Genomic DNA, 22,412 nt, shown 5'->3' with positions numbered 1-22,412 from the left:
TTTGGGTGGGCACAGAGCGGCAACCAGGTCCCACACAAGTGGGTTCAACCCCTTCACTCGAAGATACTCCTGACCCGTCTCTGCTTGGGCAAGCCTTGGGTCGAGCAAAGTTCTCAGAAAGGGGGAACGCAGCAGAGGCCCTGGGGAGGGGGGAAGCCTGGGCCCCCCCCAGGGCCGCACTGAGACTAGGTCCCCATCCCTGGGCCTACCCGACCTGGGCTGGTCCTCGCGGTCTGAGACCTTTTACGCAGAGCGAGGCAACAGAGAGAAAGAAAAATACGCACGTGTTTCCCCCCAAAAGGCCCCCAAATCGAGGGTCACCCTGGCAAAACCACAAAAATGATTTATAAAAACCACTTAGCTTACTGTTATAGAGAAATAGAATGAAAGCGAGGGAAATTGGAAAGTGACAGCAGTCCCCGAAGAAAAGGCTGCTCGTTTGGCCAGCAACGGCAAACAAAACAAAACAAAACAAAAAAATCGCTCTGGTTCTTGGATGCTCAAGGCCCCAGCCAAAGGGCCAACCCTTCGCATGCCAATGACCGCGTTCATCAGGCTTTTCAGCGGGGAAGACAGACACATTTCAGGTAAACACCCACGGAAGAGGCAAGCATCTCCGAGTCGCCCTAGGCCCTCTCTGGGACGTCTTGAAGTCCCCGGAGACCCAGCTCCCAGATTAGTCGAGCTTGGAGGTGGAGGTGAGGGCAGGAACGCTGGGATACCCAGCTGTGTTTCTTAGACTCCCTCCTGTCCCTCCAGCCCGGCCAGTGCAGATAATCCCGCGGTCCGGGTACAACGAAGGCGCCCCACCCCGGATCTCGCAGGGTGCCTGCGCGGCTTCCCGGAGCTGGAGATCAGAGGAGGGCAGGCTGCTACTGGGCCTCGGGAAAAGCGCCCCGTGGGTTTAGTTCAGGGAGCTACTGGGACCCCAGCCTGGAGGCAAGAGGCAAGGAGCGGGACAGAGAGAGAGGCAAAGAGATCTGTAAGGATGAGAAAGAGCAAAACAAAAAGGACAGAAGAGGAGAGAGACAGAAAGAGAAACCTAGGGACAGGAGGTGTCAGAGTCGGAAACGGAGAGAGGAAGGGCGAGGAAGAGAGGAGATGACAGAGTCAGAGAAACTAAAAGCAATAGAAAACCAACTGTATAGAGAAGCATAGAACTTTAAAGAAATGGAAAAAGATACCGTCCCACAGAGACCGAGAGGAACACAGAGGAGGGAATAGAGAACATAGAGATAGAAATGAAGAGGCCAGAAGTAAGAGAAAAAAATTTTTTTAAAGACGGAAAGGGAGAACGATGAAAAGAAAAAGCACGGACAAAGCAAGAGGAAATGTTCACAGCCGCTTGGAGGGTGTCCTGGCTGGAAGGGGCCACCTGCTGCCAACCCCATGATCCCCAAACTTCTTGTTTTCGAGCCCAGGTAACGAGGGGTGGACTGGGCCAGCCACTCCTTTTTCACATCGGGGCTTGGGGTTCTGGGCAGTCCTGGCGCTGCCCCCCCACTACAGAGGCTGCAGTGACATCACATGACGTCACGCTCTACCTGTTGTAGTCCCACGAAACCTAAAAGCGCGGGTGTCCTGCGATCGTGCGCTGTAAAAGTACCCAGACGATGAGTACTTGGAGACCCACAGTGCGCACCCACTCTAAGCACAGCCCTCCCGCAAGGCGCCCAGATCGCCTACTGCCAGTAGGTGGGGCCGCCCACGGTCTCTTTTAGGCCTCACTGGAAAAACAGTGGACAGTGGGCTGCTGCCTGGGGAGTGTGGTGGGGAGGTTCTGTATCTCCTGACCTCCGAGATCAACGTGCCTACCACCCCCTAGGAGGGAGGATTTGACCTGGGGTGGCCTTTCACTCCCCAGCTCTGGCGCTGGTCACTTCTTCTAGGCCAAGGGCTCTCCCCACCTACCCCTTATCCCATTCCGCGGGCACCCCGACTGCCGGCAGCCGACACGCACTGACCTGCGCCGCGGATCCTTCCGCGGGGCCGCCTCTGGCTTCGAGCTGAGCCGAATACGGACGAATGCGCCCCACACACCGTGGCTCGCGCGGCCTCGACCGCCGTTAGTGGTGGGCACAGGCCAGGGGTCGCCGAGCATTATTGGAACGAAAACGAAATAAAAGCGGCGTTAAGTGAAATAGCTAACTTTTTTTATTAAATAAAAACGACTTAAATAAAAGGAACGGAAAGGAGAGGAGTGAGCGGACCCTGCCTAAACGCAGGGTTGCCCCAAGCTCCTGGCGCTTCCCTTAACCACCTGGCCAGCCGCCCCTCCTTCAGAGGCCCTCGCGAGGGAAGCAGGTGGCCGGCTTCTTAAAAAAAAAAAAAAAAAAAAAAAAAAAAAGCCGAAACTTTTATTATTTACACGTTCGGGCAAAAGTACAAAGTATAATACAGGCGCCCGGCCCGGAGGTGCGGGCGTGGGGCGGAGAAACATAAGGCGCTTTCTTTGTCAGGCCCGGGCCCGGGGCGGAATGGGCGCGGGGCGGGGGCTCGATTGTGCAGCCGCGCGGAGCCCGGGCCCAGCCCCCCTCCGCGGCCCGCAGGCATGCGGCCGCGCCCCGGGCCTCCGAGAGCTTGACGGCCCCGGCCCCGGTTTCCCCCCAGCCCGGCTGGTGGCCCGAGGCGCCCCACCGCATGGGGGCAGCGATCCTTGGCGACCTTGCGCTCCGGGAGCTCAGACCAGGGAGGTGACGGCGGGGACTTTGGAGCTGTCTTCCTCCCAGGGCTGCAGATTCTGCAGAGCAAAGAGCGACGAGTTGTGCAGACAGAGCGGGTCGGGCTGGATGGAGTCGTTGAGGCTCTTTTGGAAGGCGTCGTGTTGCAGCTGCAGCATGAGCCGGCTCGCCTGCTGCCGCTCCGCCTCCCGCTCCTCCGCCGTCTGCCGCCTGCACCGGGGGAGGGAGAGGGACAGCGCTGTCAGGCGCCCGGCCCGGCGGGGCCGCCAGCGGTCTCCAGCCCTCCCGGGAGCCGAGGCCAGGCGGGAGCCTCCGGGCGCGCAGCCCGTCTGCTTCCCGGCCCGCTCTGTGTGCTAGCGGCCTGCACGCCCCGGGAGTGGGTGGGTCGCTGGTGTTGGTGGTGCATCGGGCGGTCTCTGGGAGGGGACTCTGCCCGCTGCCCACCTGCACGCCTGGGTATGGTGACTTGGCCAACAACAAAGATTGTTTCTTTTGCGGGACAAAAAAAGGGCTGGGCGGACGTGTAACTGACTTGGCCCTGCGGGCAGCCGAGCCACTGGGCTCCGCGGGTGGGCGAGCTGGCCCTGCACCACCCGTGCGCGGTCCCCGGGCGGGGTCAGCCTCATCCAGCTCTCTCAGGCCCTGTCTCGCTCGAACCCTGCTTTCAGGACGCTTCGCCGCTCACGGGTTGGATGGAAACAGGGATCGTATAAACACGGGGTTGGAGTCGGGTTGGGAAGCTGGAGCCCACGCGATGGTTGGAAATCCGAGAAGACCAGCGGGAGGGAGGAGGGGGGTGCGAGGAGCCCCCGGGGGTGAGGGGGGGGTTGGGGAATGGGCAGGTGAGAGGAAGCCGAACGAGCGAGCGAAAGAGATGCAATGAGACACGGAGAGAGTTGGAGGGGAGCAAGAGAGCAACGTAGGAATGGCTATGGAGGCGCGAGAGAGTGGGGACGGAAACACAGGCTGACAGGAAGGAGAGAAAGGAGAGTAACACCTGGGAAGGCGGGACGGGGGTGCGGGGAAAGGGGTGGGGGAGACGCGCGGCCCTGGCCGGGCAGGTAGGTAGGGGTCGCGCCGGATGGGCAGAGCGCGGGCTGCGGCGCGGGGCGGGTTGAGGGCGGGCCCAGGGTGGGCCAGGCTGGGCCTCGCTCACCGCCACTTGGTCCTCCGGTTTTGGAACCAGGTCTTGACCTGCGCGTCCGTCATTTTGAGGGACTTGGCGAGCGCCGCCCTCTCGGCGGAGGCCAGGTACTTCTGGCGGTGGAAGCGCTTTTCCAGCTCACAGATCTGCACCCGAGAAAAGGATGTGCGCGGCTTCTTACGCTTGGGCGGCGTCCTGTTCTGATAGGGGTGGCCGATGCGCCGGGTCACCGTGAAGGGCGTGAGCGCCGCCGCCGCTGCGGAGACACACGAGGCCCCCTGAGGCCCAGCCCGGCTCCACTGCCGTTCAGGGCCCATGGAGACCCCGTGCCGCCCGGTGGGGCGCAGAACGCTCCGCTATTTCGTTGGTCCCTTGCGTACCCAGCGGCACCAAGCCGCTTGGGAGATGCCCCCCTATTCCCTGGGCAGAGGTTTATTTCCCCGAACTCCCTGGTTTTCCTCCCCCTGCGGTTGCCCGGGGCACCGGGCACTGAGGCCTCCGCCGCGCTTGGGCCTCCGGAATTGCTTCCCCGAGTGGAGCACATAGGGCGTGGCGCCTCTGGCCCCGGGAGGGCCGAGGCCCAGCAACTGTTCGCCCGCCCTGCTCACCTGTGAAGCGATCTTTCACGAAGCGGCGGCTGCTCTCCATCCAGGGGAAATTGAGGCCGCCCAGGCTGGAGACCGCGGGCACGGAGGGCATGGCGGGCAGTGCGCTAGGCAGAGGCGGCGGCACGGCTCCGGGCAACGGCCTGTGCGCTGGCACCCGGATCACGCCGGCGGGCGCCAGGCTCAAGTTGACACTGTAAGATCCCGCGTCCTCGAAGGGCGCGCCGAGGCTGGCAAAGGAGGCGGGCAGAGACGGGTATGTGGCGCCCGGACGGCCCCCCGGGGGCCCTCCCAGGTAGCTGGCGCCGTCGGGGCCCCTCGGGGCTGGTGCGCTGTCCTGGTCCGGGCTGTTGAGGATCTGGTCGATGCCGAAGCTGATGGGCTCATGCGGGTGCGGGGTCTGCGCGCTGGCGGGCGCCTCCATCCTGGGCGGGCGGAAGGGCTGGGCTGGGCGGGGAGGCGGCTGGGTCCCCGTTACGGCGCGGCCATGGAGCGCCCGGCGCCTCTCCTCGCACTGAAACTTTGCCAAGAGTGCGCGGGCCCGACAGGCTCTGTGTCATCTTTCTTGAACCGAACCTGGAGTTTCCGCTGCTAATTCCTCTCCCGCCGCAGCCATTGGCTGCGATCAACAAGCCTCTCTCCTCCCATTGGCTCCCGGCTTTCAATAAAGGCCTAATTCATGGAAATAGGAGCTTAGGGACTGTTCCAAGGTGACATCATTTTAACAAACGAACAATAGGTCAAATTTATTAGCCTGGATAATGGGCGGCGGATATTAGCGCCCGAACCGCAGCCTCCCAAATCCGAAATCTAACGAAGCTGCAATTAGCAGACGCTCCCCGCTCCGCCGGGTCTGGGCCGCTTCCCCGCCGCCGTGCGGGGCCTGTCAGGATGCTCTGCTAGTGAAATTGTCCTTTGATGAGGGGGTTTTCGTTTTCTTCCAATTTTTTTTTTTTATTTTTTATCTGAGCATAAACCAAACCCTAAGAATCCTCTCAATTGCAATGGCGTTGCCACCCCGGAACGACCCTGCAGATACGCGGAAGCGTCTCGGACACTCCAGCGCTACAGGAGCAACGAAAGGGGCGCGCTCCAGGACGCAAGCTCTGCGCTCCTTGCGCGAGGGGTGACGCGAGTACCGCGGCGTGCTCCGCGTTCCAGAGGACACCGACCCGCGTGGGCAGAATGCAGCCCCGCCTGGCCTTCGGCCGCGGCGCCGCGACCACTTTGGAGACACTCCCTGGCTCCCACCAGGCGTACCGACGAGTGACTCACAGGTGCCCACGCGTGCCAGGCCCGGCTGGGCTAGGGATCTGGGGTTGCCCAGTGGGGAGCGGGGATCCGGCCACTCGAAATTCGTAGCAAGATAACGGGATTGTTGGTCGCGCGTGGGACCCGCTCGTTGGCGCGGCTGGTGTGGAAACCTAGGGTTCTCAAGGGGCAAGGGCGAGGGTGGCTCATATTTAGAGCAAAGAGCGGTATTTCTTTGGGTAAAGAGCAGCGAGTTCCTCTTGCTCCAGTGCCGCCTGGGCGCTGGAAACGCTCCCTGCTTTGCTCGCGCCCTCGGGGTCTGTCCATGCAGGCCGAGGGGCACACTGTGGACGGGACCGCGCGCGGGGCGTTCACCCCACTCCCCTCCCCAGCCTCAGCTGTCTCCCCTGGGGGAGACACACGGAATAGTTTTCTACCCGCTAGTTCTTAAATCGCCAGGTGCAAACCGACTGCTTCACCCCCTAGCCAGGCCTCTAACTCACGGTCCCCGCCTTGCGGAGGTGGCTAGAGGTCGGATGTGCGGTTGGCCAGACATGAGTTTTAACTGGGGTCCGTCACTTCCTAGCTGAGCGACCTTGAGCAAGTGAGTCCATGTCTTTTCTTTAGGCTTCAGTCTTGTTTGTAAAGAAGGCAGTGCGTGCATTGGGGGACTGTCGTGAGCCGGGAGTGAGGCACCGAGAGCCCAGGACTTAGGGCCTGCACGCTGGCCATCCAGCGGCTGTTCCCCCCAACCCCCCAGCGTGATGGTTGATGGATGAATGTTATGATTCTTGTTTATTTGTTTGCTGTTTTATTTTATTTGCGGAGGCTCCGCATCCTGGGGAGAAGGATGTATTTGTCTCCCGTGGGCTCAGTCTCAGAAAACCAGGAAGCGGAGGAGGAAGCATGTTGGGGTTTCTTCTTAATAATCTGCAGACAAGAGGCTACAGGATTTGCAATCTTAAGGCGTGGGTCTCTGAGTTAGGTTACTGTCGGCTGTGTGACCTTGGGCAAGTCTCTGGCCCTTGCGGAACCTCACTGCTGGGTGGGGAGAAGGAGGCTGCTGAGCAGTGAGGGGTGAGGAACGCAGCCTGGGCTGGGCCTCATCCGCTCCCTCCGCGGGCAGAGACCCTCATCTGGAGTGGAAACCATTGCTCTGGAGCTGAGGGCCTCCGCTTCTAGTTCGGGCTCTGCCACTGGTTGTCCAGGGGCTGTTTGGTCCCTCACTGCCCCTGCTGGAGCCTCATTTTCCTTATTTGTGAAACAGAAAGGGTAGCAGCTACCCCCAGGGGGCTGAGAGAAGTAGTGAGATGGGGTCGGTGGAGGAGCCTGGTAGAAACGGGCAGTTGGATAAGAATACTTCAAGGACAGCAGCACGGCCACTGCAGGCTGAGGACTTGGTGTGTGCCAGGCAGGAAGTGGCACTTGTCCCTCACAAGGATCCTGAGAGGAGAGGACTGTTATTGGCCACAGTGTCTACCCGATGAGGGAACTGAGGGTCAGAGAGCTCGTGGGACTCCAGCCGTCCCACTCGGGGGCTGGTGTTGGCGCCTCACTAGTTCCACTGCCCTCTGGCTTCCAGAGCCCTGGGTCCCAGGCCTGTCCTTGCCACTTGCTGGTCTGTTAAATTGGGATAAGAGGCCCACCCCACAGGGCAGAAGGTGGGCACAGAATTCAGGAGAAAGGTGTGACATGGACATTACTCCCAGGGCACGGAGAGTGGCTCAGTGCGGAGGAATTGGATTCCCACCTCTCTGTGTCTCTGTTTCCCTGTCTGATAAAGCAAAGATACCAATGTCCTGGGATTACATAAACTCTTCTGTGTGAAAGCATTCAGCACAGCGCCTTGGCTTTCTGAGACCTTAGGTTTCCGTCACCCAGCAGTGGGCACTTCGGGCCAACAGTCATAGACCCCCTTTCCCAATCCAGACAGGGCAGAGCTGTCTGGCAGGGGAGCAAACGGGGCAGTTATAAGCCCTGGGACAGTGGTCCTCAAAATACGTCCCTGGATCAGCAGCAATAGCAGCCTTGCCTAGGGATTCGTTAGTAACGCACAGTCTTGGACCCCGGCCCAGAACCACGGGCTCAGAAGCTGGGGTGGGGCTCGGCAATCTGACTTAACAAGCCCTCCAGGTGACGCTGATGCGCATTCAAATTTGGAAGCCAGTACCCGGAATATTATCCATTTCATCCAAGTTTCCAGATTCATTGTTATCACACTGTGGAAATACTCTCTCATCGTCTGAAACTCTCTTGTGAAGCTGAATTACTATCACCTGCGTTTTGTTCTCAGCTTTATTTAGTTGTGCCTTTTGACCTTACTTGCCAAAGGTTTGCCTAGTTTATTTTATGTTTATTTCATTGTTTTCTTTTTTATGTCATCTTTCAGGAATATTTTGATTCATTTTTATTAATTTCTTTGTTGGTGTAAATATTTAGTTAATTTTTTTCAATCTTTCTTTAAAAAAAACAAAACTATTTATGGCCATAAAGTTACCTTTAAGCACTTTTTTGGCCAAATGTGTTTTTTTTTTTTCCTGAAGTGAGAAGCCAAGAGGCAGAGAGACAGACTCCCACGTGCACCTGACTCAGATCCACCCGGCATGCCCACCAGGAGGCGATGCTCTGCTCATCTGGGGCATTGCTCTGTTGCAACTGGAGCCATTCTAGCACCTGAGGCAGAGGCTATGGAGCCATCCTCAGCACCAGGGCCAACTTTGTTCCAATGGAGCCTTGGCTGTGGGAGGGGAAGAGAGAGACAGAGAGGAAGGAGAGGGGGAGGGGTAGAGAAGCAGATGGGCGCTTCTCCTGTGTGCCCTGGCCAGGAATCGAACCTGGGACTTCCACACACTGGGCCGACGCTCTACCACTGAGCCAACTGGCCAGGGCCCTGCCCAAATGTTTTGATGTATATTTTTTGTTCCTGAGATTGTAATTTTACTGTCCCTGCTTACCTGCTATCCATTGAACAATCACACGCACACACACACACAATCAGAATTTTAAACACTGGGGACTGGGAGCTGCGTCTCCTGAGTTTGGGAGGACTTCTGGATGCAGGGAATTCTGTATAATTCCCCAGAAACAACAGAGTTGGTGGAGGCCTTGCTGGGACTCAGATACGAGGGGGAAGGTTTCAGGGATGAGAGGCTGGATGTTGGAATTCCCAGCTACCCATGGGCAGGGTGCTCACTCTGCCACTGACTCCCTGTGTGAATTGAACTCCATTTCCCTGTCTGTAAAATGAGGTAGAGATTGAATCAGGGCTCCTAAACATACTTAGATCATCAGCTCTATTTGAAAGATGAATGAAAATACAACGGACAACTTCCAGAGACAAAGACACTAACACATAACTTGGTGCACATGCCATGTCACAGGTCACTCGCCTACCTACCCTCCCTTCTTTACTCACACACGCAAGTGAGGAGGCTCCGGAGGCCCTTGCAGTCCTCACAATGGAAGGCTATTGCTCATTCGTTCATTTGCTCCACAAGTATTTTCTATGGGGTCCCTATGCAGATTTTCTGAACCATGTCCCAACTCTGGGCCTCGGTTTCCCCACCGCATAGTAGAGTAATGCAGCTTGAGCTCGTCATCACTGCCTCCTCCGATGGGGGGGGGGTGCGGGAAGGACCCTCCTGAGGTCTAGAAGGGCCCACGACTCTGCCAGCTGGCGGGAGGCAAAGGCCACCTGGTGCCGTACGCGCCTAAGGAAGCCCCCCAAGTCATGAGACTTAAAGGACAGTCGGTCTAGCGAAGGGAAGTCCCTTGCCCAAGGCATGCAGTTAGGACGATGGGACTGGGATTTGAACTCAGGACTGTCTTGTCTACAAAGCTCATGCTTCTCCCTTTACGTCATATCCCTGGTTCCCCTCTGGGAGCAAGCAGTAAGGATTCTCTGTCTCAGGACCCAGTGAGGGTGGGAATCAGTGGAGGATCCGGGTAAAGGGGCCCAGGAGTGGGGTGAGGCTGGCTGTGGTGGGGCTCACTCTGTCTCTCCCGCTGGCCTGGAGTTCCTTCAAAGGAGGACAGTGTTGGTGGCACTTGATTCCATGTGCCCGGAATGGGCCCAGCACCTGGCCTGCTTGGGGTAATCAAGAGTCTGGGTATTAAACTGAAGAGCACACAGCAAGGTCAGACAGGGGCGAAGTGGGGTGGGGGTAAGGGAACGAGGTGGGAAGTGTGTCCAGGAATCGGCCTCACTCAGTTCAGCACTCACCCCCACCCCTGGATACTCAGGTCAGCCCCGGCCCCTCTGCCCCTGCCCCCAGCTCCACGGCTGGTGCCTCCCACCCCTGGATACCCAGGTCAGCCCCGGCCCCTCTGCCCCTGCCCCCCAGCTCCATGGCCGGTGCCTCCCCACCCCTGGATACCCAGGTCAGCCCCGGCCCCTCTGCCCCTGCTCCCCAGCTCCACGGCCGGTGCCTCCCCACCCCTGGATACCCAGGTCAGCCCTGGCCTCTCTGCCCCTGCCCCCCAGCTCCACGGCTGGTGCCTCCCACCCCTGGATACCCAGGTCAGCCCTGGCCCCTCTGCCCCTGCTCCCCAGCTCCATGGCTGGTGCCCCCCCACCCCTGGATACCCAGGTCAGCTCTGTCCTCCCTGCCCCTGCTCCCCAGCTCCACGGCTGGTGCCCCCCCACCCCTGGATACCCAGGTCAGCCCTGGCCCCTCTGCCCCTGCTCCCCAGCTCCATGGCTGGTGCCTCCCCACCCCTGGATACCCAGGTCAGCCCCGGCCCCTCTGCCCCTGCTCCCCAGCTCCATGGCCGGTGCCTCCCCACCCCTGGATACCCAGGTCAGCCCTGGCCTCTCTGCCCCTGCCCCCCAGCTCCACGGCTGGTGCCTCCCACCCCTGGATACCCAGGTCAGCCCTGGCCCCTCTGCCCCTGCTCCCCAGCTCCATGGCTGGTGCCCCCCCACCCCTGGATACCCAGGTCAGCTCTGTCCTCCCTGCCCCTGCTCCCCAGCTCCACGGCTGGTGCCCCCCCACCCCTGGATACCCAGGTCAGCCCCGGCCCCTCTGCCCCTGCTCCCCAGCTCCACGGCTGGTGCCCCCCACCCCTGGATACCCAGGTCAGCCCTGGCCTCTCTGCCCCTGCCCCCCAGCTCCATGGCTGGTGCCTCCCACCCCTGGATTCCCAGGTCAGCCCTGGTCTCCCTGCCCCTGCTCCCCAGCAGCCCCCCTCCCGGCATTCCCTGTTCCTGCCGATTTCCACCCTTGCTCTTGTTGCCTTTGGAACAGAGAGGGTGTTCATCCTGCTCGCCAGCTGTCTGAGGGCAGAGACTGGGTCTCATTCACTGCTCGCTCTGTGGTAAGTGAATGAACGCTTTCCAGGATCCTTGTGCTGAGTCAGACCCGGGCCCTGGCCTTGAGGACGCAGCCTGGCAGGGCGGCTGGCAGCGGCCTGAGGGGGCTGGCTGCACTGGGGACTAGAAGAGGCTGAAAGACGAGAAAAGGGAGGAGACACCTCTCCCGGGGACAGGGCTGGTAAAGGATGCAGAAGGCATGTGCAGCAGCAGGTGCAGGTGGCAGGGACCCCGGTCAGTGTGTGCGCAAGCACCGAGGGCAGGCGCAGGTGACAGGCCTGCTGTGGGGCCCCTGAACCCCATCTCACCCCATCTCACGCTGTCGTGTACTCCCACCACCCAGTGGCCATTCCCCCCCCCCCACCCGTCCTGTGTTCTCCAACTTTCCTCTTTTCCTGACAGATTTCTCTACTAAATTTGACTTCGTTTCAACACTTTTGTTGGGCAAATTACATTAAGATGGATGTTGCAGGTACCCTTTATGGTTTATTTATCGTGATACTGTTTGTATCTCACACTTATAAATAACTTATGTTATAGCTTTTGTTTGTGGAAATGTAACTTACATATTTTATTATGCTTTCTGTAAACCTCAAGAAGAATCTTGTCAAGGAAGCACTCTTATCAGCAATCCAAAACTATGGGACGTAAAAATCGACACTAACATTATTTTTTAATATGCCAGGGAGGCAGGTTACTCTTGCTGTAGTTTGAAAGGTTTGCTGTCATCGTAAACTTGCACCTCAATAAAACATTAAAAAGTCTCAGGAATGATTTTATAAGGTTCATGGAGGAGGAGGAGGAGGGATTGGTGGCCGAGCACACAGACACAGCACCCCAGGGCTCAGGTATGGGACTGGCCTTTCTTTGGGAGGGGGCACAGCCCCATCTGGGCGTCCCAAAGGGTTCCAGATGCACCCCCCTGCCCTACTAACCCCAAAGCCTGGCCGGCAGGACCTAGTTTAAGGGATTAAGGTAGAAAAGAACATGAGTTTTTTTTTTCTTTATTCATTTTTAGAGAGGAGAGAGAGAGGGAGAGAGAGAGAGACAGAGAGAGAGAAGGGGGGAGGAGCTGGAAGCATCAACTCCCATATGTGCCTTGACCAGGCAAGCCCAGGGTTTCGAACCGGTGACCTCAGCATTTCCAGGTCGATGCGTTATCCACTGCGCCACCACAGGTCAGGCAGAACATGAGTTTTGGAGTCAGGCTGACCTGATTTTAAATCCTGGCTTGTCCACTTTTTAGCTATGTGGCCTCAGGTCAGACATTTTAGACTCAGTTTTCTGATCTCTAAAATGGGGATAATAATACTTCCTTGACATTCTTATTGGGAAGCATTAAATTTAAATGAGGTAGCCATTTGCAATGCTAGGGAGGTGTGCCCAATGGTGATAGTGGTTCTAATTATTGATATTTAGTGTTCTCCTGGGACTTGCCCTTTCTTCCTTTCCGCCCTCCCGCCTTCCCCCAGGTGTCTCCCCTCCTTGCCATAGGGGGGCTGAGTTCTCTCATAGGCCACTTCCCCACACTGCTGGACTGACCTCCACCCACACGAGGGTTCCCAGTTTCCCTCCCCAAACCCACCCTGTGCTTTGTTCTCCTGCTCAGCTCTCTGCAGGTAGTGAGTCTTGTCACTGATCTGGCGAGGGGCTCTGAGCCATGCCAGTTCTGCGATGTTGAAAGGGTCCTCGGGTACCGTAAGCAAAGGCATTCTCAGAGTGGGAGGGCCCACGGCGGCCGGGCCCAGGGGGCCTTCTGGGCTGCTCGCATCAGCACATGGGGCAGGACCTCCCGCTCCCTCACTCCCCCGCCACCCCTATCCTAGGGAAGCCTGATCAGGAAGCACAGAAAAAACAGAAACACCCAGAACATAGCTTTCTCAAGAGTGAGGTTCTGGCCTGACCGGGCAGTGGCACAGTGGATAGAGCGTTGGACTGGGATGCAGAAGACCCGGGTTCGAGACCTCGAGGTCGCCAGCTTGAGTGCGGGCTCATCTGGTTTGAGGAAAAGCCCACCAGCTTGGACCCAAGGTCGCTGGCTCCAGCAAGGGGTTACTCGGTCTGCTGAAGGCCCGCGGTCAAGGCACATATGAGAAAGCAATCAATCAACAACTAAGGTGTCACAATGTGCAATGAAAAACTAACGATTGATGCTTCTCATCTCTCTCCGTTCCTGTCTGTCTGTCCCTGTCTATCCCTCTCTCTGACTCACCCTCTGTCTCTGTAAAAAAAAAAAAAAAAAAAAAAAGAGTTAGGTTTTGAAGTCAGGGTAGAAGGCAAAAAATGAGCCAAGTCAAAATACCTTCAGAGCTGTTTCTCCCTGGGCATAAGCTAAGGCTGTTGGCCTGATTTAGTCCCCCACCCCCATCTGACGGATCACATGAACCTCGTCAGGACACGTGTGCCTGCAGAGACCCACACCTCCCACCTCGTCCTCACTCTGGCCCATCGGCTTGCTAAGCGGTGGGCCCTGTGGACCCGCCCGCACTGTGTCTCTCTTCCTGATGCCGAAACTGAACAAGTTAGATGCACCTCTGATCTGACTAGAGCCCATCATAGACCCCACTAGTGCTCGTCTGGGGCGGGCTCCACAGGTTCGGGCGTGCCCGTGAATGCCCGCTTCAACCCTGGGCTTCTGCGTCCCACCGAGAACCCCCCACGGGCCCCTGGGTTTTCCCCGGGAGTCTCCCCAGCCCTTACCCAGGCAGACTCTGGCAGGCTGGGGTGGGGGCACAGTTCCCGCTCCGGTTCGCACTGGTTGGTGGATGACTGCACAGCCTGCTCCTGAAATGTCCCAGCTGCCCCTGTCCCCTTTCTTCTCTCAGAAAGGGAGCAGAGTGGGCCTGAGCCCCCCAAGGAAAGTCAGGATTCCTTTCCTGGTTTCCAAGGAGAAGCTCGAAGCCAAACTCAATCTCTCGGCACCGGCCAGGTAAGAGTTGTGGCAGAGTGTGTCAATGGCTCCTGAAGATCCCTGCCTCTGGGCACCCCTGCCCTTGTGTAGTCGCCCAGCTCGGGTGAGAGCTGACCCTAGTGCTTGCAGTGACCAGACGCAGTGCAGGCGATGGGCGCCCCCTGAGGCTGGGACCCTCGGTGGGCGCTCCCTCGGGCTCCTCTCCTGCGCTTGCTCTGGTGAAGCCCGGTGCCCACGGAGGGGCCCATCGGGCCAGGGCTGAGGCTCTCAGTCCACCGGTTTGTGAGGAACCGGCTCCTGCCAACAACCACTGTGATCGGAGAAGCAGCTCCTTCCCCAGGAGGGCCTAGGGATGGTCACAGCCGTGGCCCGCAACGGGGGCTGCAGCCTGCAACCCTGAAGCACGGGACACCAGGCTGCGGGTCGCTGACCCACAGAAACTGTGGAAAACACATAGAAATGGATGTAAATATTAAAACTGGTTTCAACTAACCATTCTCAAAAATGTATTTCTTAAGAAGAGACCAGGAGTTAGTTGTTCGAGGTGAGAGAGATCTGGGTTTGGATCCTGCCTGTGTTACCTGTGTGAGCTGTATTCCACCCGGGAGTCTTAGTTTCCTCTACTCGGAAGGGACAATAACGCTGCCTACATTCCTGGGGCTGTCGTGAGGACTAAGGGCGGTAACCTTGGTCACGGGCACGGGCGCTCAGTAAATGTTTGCCGGGTCCATTCTGCAGCCCGTGCGTGCTTCCTGCAGTGCACACTGTAAATCTGGCCCACGGGCAGGCCCCGCGCACATCCAGGTCTGAGGGGTCCCCCCAGGGCAGCTGAGGAGCCTTCCCCGGCTGGTGTGAAACCGGCAGTGACTTTGGCGGTGCGGCACAGGAAGGCAGGTGCACACTGTGATCTTGTGAGCATCTGACTGCTAATGAGATTGTGCTTCCAGGGCCTGGACGTTTGCAGAGCAGGCTGTGCCTCGTGGGGACAGGCCCTCCATGCGGCATTTCTGTGGGACGAGCGCGCATCGCAAGCCCCTGGGAAACTGAACTTCCCAAGTCAGACTTCTCCAGACAGTTGATATTTCATAATAAAGTTCGGAATTTGCCTTCTCCAGGGAATTTATATTTCTCACTGCTAATGAAATGTGGTTTAAGGCCAAGACTTCCTTTTCCATTAAATACCAGTGGTAACCCGGTCCGTACACACTGTCCCTGATTTCCTGGCTTCACACGGAATACAGACATTTTGAGATCAACTTAGGTGCCCTTGCTTTTATGTGACAAGCCTGTGACAAAATCTCATGATCAAGAAAGGTTTCATGAAACACTAATCTGAGAAACGAGATTACAACAGGAGCCTGTAGAGCTACTACTTCTTCAACCATGAGACCAATCTTGTCTTATCAAAAAGAACGGGCATGCTATTATTACATGCTCTGTCATGAGGCCAGAGCAGCGAGATACAAAAGCCATCCGACCATGGCCACCTCACATGAATGGCCTAGAGTCCCTCACAGATGTTAAAGGCCTCCTTCATGTCCTGGATGTGGGCTCAGTTAACAAGTTTTGCGGAGGGACGGAACCAAATAGTCCTCATCCTCCGAAAACCTGAGCTTTGGCACCTGGGCCTGTTTTGCTCGGCCCGAGAGGGCACTGCTGCTTCGCTGGGTCTCCACTGCTCACAGACATTAGGGGATATTTCACCGCTTCAGATTCATTTGGAAATATCCCCTGATGTTTGTGAGCAGTAATATTTTCATGAGAGACCTTCCGCTTCTCTTGAAGATTAAACGGAGGCTGGGTGCTGGCACTGCCCAGGAGTCCTTGCGGGGGCTTCCTGGCTCCTCCCGGAGAAATATCTCTGCAGGCAGTAATTGCACAGCTTAATTCTTCTAGGCTGAGCCACTTCAGATTTATGCCAGTGAAAAGCAAACGTGGTTTGTAAGTCACTTAATTGTGTTACTGTCTCTCAACTTTATCAGATGCTGCCGACGCAGGGAGGGCACGCAGCCCCTGGCCGCTCCGGAGAGCTCCCAGGCCCGTCCCCTCTGCCCACAGCCCGGTGTCCCCTGTGCTGCTCCTCCGGACTCCTAACGAACTGCTGCTGTGACAGGGCCGCGTGCTGCCCGTCTCGGTCTGGGACGCGTGGTGAGGGCTGCGTCTCCGAACGTCCTCTGCCTCGGCTGCAAACCATTCACTAGTACACACATAGGCGCTCACCGGGTTTATTATGTTCTTTGGTTAAATATCGTCTCTACATCCTTTCAGAGCATTGTAAGAACAAAGATGATGATGTTTTTATAGAAAGATTGAAAACACTTCTGCTTTTTCAGAGCAAAGAATGAATTTACATTGTGCACTATTATAAATTTTTATAATTAGGCCACTCTTATAAAAAGGCAGGGCTTTTGTTGTTTGTTTTGAAAAATAGATTTCCCTGGGCTAGCCGACTTCACTGTCCCCGGGCCCAGACCTACAAGAGTCTCTTGATAAAGGCTGCTCAGCACATGGGCAGAGGGGTCGTGTCAGCTCATCATGTCCTGACCGCCTGGCTCGGGGCTGCTGTCGCTGCGCAGGGCCTCCGCCACGTCCCTCCTGAACACAGAGAGGTTCTGCGTGAACCTGTGGAAAGAGGGAGAAAGGGCCGAGGGCCGTGGCGAGGCCGAGGCTGCCGAGCCTCTGGATGACCCGCCTGCTGTGGAGTTCAGGACCCTGGAGAGGGCCCCGGGCCCTCCCACGTCCCCTACCGCACCCCTCCCCTCCCAGAAAACAAGGGCTACCACCAACACTCCAACTGTCTTGAGTGCATTTGAGGGTAAAATAGTTTTTAAAAGAGTCAAATTACACACTGATGAAATGGAATATAAAGAAAAGAACTGAAGCTTATGTGCCAGGCACTGGGTTGAGTTTACATATAAATTCATTTTGATAATCACAAGTCTTCCCAAAGGTAGGTATTAGTATCCTTGTTTTACAGATAAGACAACTGAACTTAGTGCTCCAAAAGAAGGGGCGCTGGCTTAGATTCCTGGGTTCAAATCCTGGCTCCACCGTCTTCTAGCTGGGTGATCTCGATGAATGCTTGCTGCCCAACATGAGCAACTACCGCATGGGATTGTGGGAAGAGAGAACGCCTATCAGTGCTCAGCACAGTGCCTGGCACGTGGGAGGCAGCCCGGGCTTGCTGGCTAGTAGTCGTGGCAGCGAGGAGGACTGTCTGACATCACACAGTGCGCTCAGGAGGCGGCCCTCGAACCCCAGCCTCAGGTGCAACTCCCCCTCCAAGGCACGGAGGGTTCCCCACGCAGTAAGTCTCTTCTGCTGGCTTTGCAGGTGGCCTGTTTCTGCCAGAGGGGGGACCTTGGCATGGGACAAAGGGACGTGTCCGTGGGGTCCCCCCGGCTGGGCCTCATATTAGCAGAGGCCAGGGGACTCCAGGGCTCCCTGGCTAAGGAGATAACCGATGATTTGCATTCCAAGTGGCGTAGCCTCGAACGCCACCACTTTTACGCAAGGATGGGACAGGCAGTGTTTTTCCTGAAAACATTTCTTTCCGCGCCATTCCTTACTGTCTTTCTTTTCCTCTAGAAGCTCCATGAGGTCACAGACCTTGAACAGTGAGTTCACGCCTGCTGTCCCCAGTGCCTGGCAACAGCAGGCTCTCGAGACAGTTCTGTGCACGGAATAAGTGAACGGAGCAAAGGATCACGAGGTGTAACAGGAGGGTGACATCGGCGGGTGGGCTGTGCTCAGCGCGATCCTGTTCTTTCCCACAAAAGCTGGTAAGTTTGGATTCCTTATTTAGATCTCTCTGGCAACTTACCTGTCTCTGTTCTTGCAAAATCAGTCAACCTCCCTCCTCCTTAAAACAACAACAATAAAAACACCCCAGCCATTAAAGGTCGGGCAGAGGAACTGATATCTGCTGTGAGCCATATGCCCTGGATCCATGCTTGACTCTGTTCTGTCATTTAGACATCACAAGCCATCTCCATCACCTCTGTTTATCAGTACAATGAGGCTCAGAGATGCTGCCTGCCTTGGTCACTGCCACGACAGCTCGAGAGGTCGGGGACACAGTCTAAGCTGGGGTCTGTCTGACCTCAACGCCTGTGCTTGCTCGAAGGCCGGGAAGCCTCTCCTTGTCCTTCAGAGCAAACCTGCGCTTTCTTTCTTTGACCTTTTTAATGAGTTATTTTTCATCTCTCTCTGGGTGGAGTCCAAGTCAAGGGCAGAGGCTGCATTCTCCTTGCTCTGCATCCCTGCAGCGTCCAGCAGGATGCTTGAAGGAAAGCAGTCCCCGGTCACGGTCACGGGACGGAGTAAACTGAGTCGAGGATCAGGAGGTGTGACCACAGAAGACCGCATCAGTGGGTGAGCTGCGTTCGGCACGGCCCGCTCTTCCCACAGACCCCAACATCCACTTCCCCCAGCGAGGCTGAGCCGACCAGTACAGCTTACCTGTCTCTGTTCTTGACGGACAGGTTCTGCTCCACCCCTTCCATCAAGCTGCTGAAGCACTGGGCGAGGACCTCCTGCTTGGGGAGGGGCTGGCTGTTGATCAGACTGGCCCTCAGTTCGCTGAAATACTGCAGGGAGACAGAACAAACCTCAGACCCCAGACCTGGGCGGGAGATGGCGCTGGGGAGGGGCTCGACCAGCTCCAATGTGCTCGGGCTCCTAACTCTCAGGAGCTGTGTTCCGGGTCCACGTTGAACTGTGAGCCTCGAGAGAAAATTAAAGCAACAGAGGCATTCCTAGGTAAAAATCCCCTGGTATTATTCTTATTGTCACCGAACAATTTAGGCTGACGGAGTCCTGGCTCCCTCTGTCGGGAAGGAGCATGTGGAGGTCTTCCTGTCACCTCTGCTGGTCACAGAAAGGCTGAGGAGAAGAGGAGGGCTGACAGCGCCAGGGAGCATGTCAGGCCATGAGGGCAGGCCCGCGGGCCCATCGTCTTCACGGCTTTAAGGACTCACTCCTCAAACTCCAGGCTTCCTCCCAAGTCCCTGTCCTTCTGGGTCAGGATGGGTCAGCTCTGCTGAGGCGGGCACTAGAGGAGCTTGCTTAGTTCTGGGAGAACTTCCTGGCACCAAGAAAAATATCTGTCATCCCTGGTCACAGAGAGCCGCCAAGCCCCCTCCTCTGCAGGGTCTGTGGGCTTTTGTACAAACACAGGCCCTGATGCTAAACACAGCCCCGATCATCGGGAGGAGCCTAATTTCAGCACAAAGACAACACTTTGCCAGTCGTTTGCTTATCCTTCCAAGCCCAAACAGCACGATATTTAATTTCCATCATACATTAAAACAGCTCACATCAAAAACACATATAATTAATATGGAGTCAGACTAATACTTAAATACTATATATCAGGAGCGTTAGACTTAAACCTCAATGTCTTCCCGAACAAGATTGGGAATGCACAAAACTACTTATTTCTCCCTTTTATAATGATGCAGTGACTCACACCAAATAGAAAATTATTAGTTTTTCATCCCAAACCATGAAATATTGCCTCCATCAGTAAAGTATAATATTGTGATGTCATAAGCTTTTTCTAAACACTGAATTTGCCCTTATTCCCTCTCAATCATTTTAAAAGAACTGCTCTCTTTTATAGAGGTTGGATTTAAATCACAATAACACCGGGGGAAGATGAATGGCAGTGCTATTGAATGTGGCTAAAATTGGATACTTCAGCACAGGTGAATGATGAGACAGCTCTTCTCTTTTTGATATATTTTCTTCTTCTATTAGTTTCCTTCCAAGGCTGGGATTTCAGTTTGAATTTTAATGTATGCGGCTGCCTCTAATCTCACTGTCTTTTTCCCCAGTACTATCTTATTGTATAGACAATTCATTCTCCCGAGCAGTAATGGACTGTTCCTCCGGACTGCCGGGGAGACGGGGGGCAGTTTCAGGAGGGGGCTGGGGACTGGGAGGCGGCCCAGAGCGGCGAGCGCACGTCAGGGCTGGAGCCTCGGGCCCCGGGGTGGAGGGCGCTGGTGCTGTGCCTGGCCCCGAGGGGCTGCTGCTACCACCCAATGCAGCAGGGACCCCCGGATTTAGAAGGGGTAAGCGAGGAGCAGAAGGGGTTGTTGCTCAGAACTCCCTTGAAACAGGGGAGGAGGTGAGGGTGGGCTGGAAGTGCCGCTGAGCAAACCACCCAGCCGGCGGCTTTGGAGCTCTGGGTCCCGGGAGAGCTGGTCTGGAGGCCTCTGCTTCACTGAAGACCTGAGGCCTGTGGGGAAGGGCTTCTGGGAGAATGTGGTGCTCAGGGTCCCAGCTCAGGCTCAGGGGCTCCTCTGGGCCCGGAGCACAGCTGCCCCCCGCCGGCGACCTCTGCGCAACCACACTCACCTTCTCATTGAGCAGAATGAGCCCCAGGAGAGGCCTGGACACTGACCACTGGTTCCGACAGTCTTCAAAGACAATGGTGTTCATGAGGACAGACATCATCTGGAAGACAGTCACATGGAGACACTGATGCCCGGGCTCTGTGTCCCCCCAGGCCCAGGTCTGTGGTGGACTGGTCCCTGACCGTCACCTCCGGTGTGCCCCGCTGTGCTAGGTCAGCACCCACAGGCCCGCTCACTTCCTTTCCGCCTATTGTTTCACCGGAGACGTCAGCGTATGGAGGGGAACATCTCCGAGAGGCAGGAATGGACACCCTCCACGTGACCGTGGGAGTCCTGTTTCCTTCTGGCTCAGGCTGCTGCCGGCTTCCACGCGTTCCTCACTCACTAATTCACTCGCCCACACACTCACTTCACTCCTTCCTACGTGTATGTCCTCATCCAGCCTCCTAAACTCAAAGTCTGCAAGACACCTAGGGGGCGAGAGAACACACAGGCACCTGTCACAGCCTCTACCCCTGAGGAGGTAGCTAGATGCTTGCTGGGCACAGCACCCAGGAGGCCGAGAGCAGGAGGCAGGGCTGGGCAGAGCCGTGGGCACACAGAGTAGGGAGAGAGGCTCCCGGGTCCATGAGAATTCAGGGAAGACTCCAGAGAAGGCTCTGTTTACGAAGTTCATCATACATGTGCTCTAAGCAGAGGAGGAGGGTGGACATGCACACAAGGGGTTCTGCAATGAGAAGGGACTCGGTGGCAGGAGAGCCGTGGGCCAGAAGCCAGACCCCAGTGCCCCGTGGGGAAGGTCATGCTGAGGGATCTGGGCTTCGTGCTGAGGGCAGTGGGAGCCGGTCATGGGTTTGCGGCAAAAGACATGCTCAGATTTGTCTGGGGACATGCAGGACATGTACTATGCAGGTGATATTAAAGGAGGTAGGCCAGAGACAAGGTTGGGGCAAATCCAGACAAGGGCCGGTGAAGCGAGCTGTGGTCACTCACGTGGCACTGATGATGGTTTCTGCTTCTTGGACCCTTTACCCCCTGCTTCTAGCCCCTCTGCTTCCATAGTGTCACCACTCCCTTCCCCAAGGAGGGCAGGGGAAATGGCAGTTAGGTGGCAAAGGCCTACACACACGCTGTCCCTGACTGGGCTTTGGTGACACTTGGCTTCATCCCCCGGCATTTCTACAATCCAACTTACCATGTGATCTCGGGCAAGTTGCCAAACCTCTCTCTCTGTGTCTCAGTTTCATTAGCTACAGAGGGAAAAATAATAACCCAGCACAAGGAAGCTCTGAGAATCAAATGGGGTGGTGGATATAAGAGGAGTTTAAGGTATATAATCACAGCAGTAATGCGCTCTCTGTAGCTCTGAACACCTGCCATCCTGTGTGTACACACACCATCGCCATCGTCATCACACTCAGGCTGGCTGCAGACAAAACCTGCCAATCCCAGACTGACTATATGTCCAGTCCCTCCGGGGACAGGTGAGGTCTCGAGCCTGACGCGGAGCATCATCTGCAGGTCACGTGTTTCTAACAAGCTACCCAAAGTCATAGAGCCACAAATTAAATTGACAAGCAAAACTAACAGATCCACAGAGACAGTCTAAAATATTATGGGCTTCACAATGTGAAGGCAGAATGGATATTTTAATGGAGAAGATTAAAGTTAGAGGTACCGAACTCCTCCAGTAACTGACAAAGCATCCTAAAGTGATGTACCAATTACTTTATACGGTTCTCCCGTGGATCCATTTGTCTGGATGCATGTATTTATGTCTGTAATAAGTAAGGAGATGTTTGAATAAAATACTTTTCTAAAAATAAAGTTAGCTAAAATGGATTTTTTTTTCTTTTTTTACTCTTCCGGAAAAATGGAAATTAGTGAGCAAATCAGCTCGAATGGTATTGATGTGGCAGCTTGTTTTGAGTTCTTTTTCCTAGTAATTGTAGAGAGCGGGGGGGAGACAGCTCGGCCACGGGGCACGCTCCTTTGGAGAGGGGTCCCACATAGATGATGGGGTGAAAGGTGTAGGTGCAGAACTCTGCCCCAGGTGACGCGAAGTTGCTGGTGGGAGGCTCAGTGGTTAACGGCGAACACAGTGAACAGCAAAGGGGAGCGCTCTCGGGGGCTCCGCCCAGCCCACC

The 22,412-nt window shown here is 56.3% G+C and overlaps 2 protein-coding genes across 5 annotated transcripts in view; both read right to left on the bottom strand.

The window, feature by feature from the left end:
- Nucleotides 1–2,680: 2,680 nt before the first annotated feature.
- On the bottom strand, nt 2,681–4,869 carry TLX3 (T cell leukemia homeobox 3). The gene is made up of 3 exons (XM_066277549.1): nt 4,434–4,869; nt 3,838–4,081; nt 2,681–2,891 (listed from the first exon to the last, which is right to left on the bottom strand). Exons 1-3 carry the CDS (start codon nt 4,852–4,854, stop codon nt 2,681–2,683), a joined length of 876 nt encoding a protein of 291 aa, XP_066133646.1. The 5' UTR covers nt 4,855–4,869.
- An 11,251-nt stretch (nt 4,870–16,120) lies between these two features.
- The window catches only part of RANBP17 (RAN binding protein 17), a 270,646-nt gene continuing 264,354 nt past the window's right edge, over nt 16,121–22,412 (bottom strand). For all 4 annotated transcript variants that reach the window (XM_066273253.1, XM_066273255.1, XM_066273254.1 and 1 more), the window contains 3 exons: nt 20,267–20,365; nt 18,365–18,492; nt 16,121–16,525 (listed from right to left, as the gene is read on the bottom strand). In XM_066273253.1, the coding sequence (XP_066129350.1) occupies nt 16,429–16,525; nt 18,365–18,492; nt 20,267–20,365 (324 nt within the window). In that variant the 3' untranslated portion in view covers nt 16,121–16,428. The remainder of the gene's footprint in view (nt 16,526–18,364; nt 18,493–20,266; nt 20,366–22,412) is intronic.

Source organism: Saccopteryx bilineata, chromosome 4 (genome assembly GCF_036850765.1).
Source record: "Saccopteryx bilineata isolate mSacBil1 chromosome 4, mSacBil1_pri_phased_curated, whole genome shotgun sequence".
Lineage (NCBI taxonomy): Eukaryota > Metazoa > Chordata > Mammalia > Chiroptera > Emballonuridae > Saccopteryx > Saccopteryx bilineata.
Note: the sequence above shows the minus strand (reverse complement) of the source record. Positions and strands in the feature narration are given on the sequence as shown.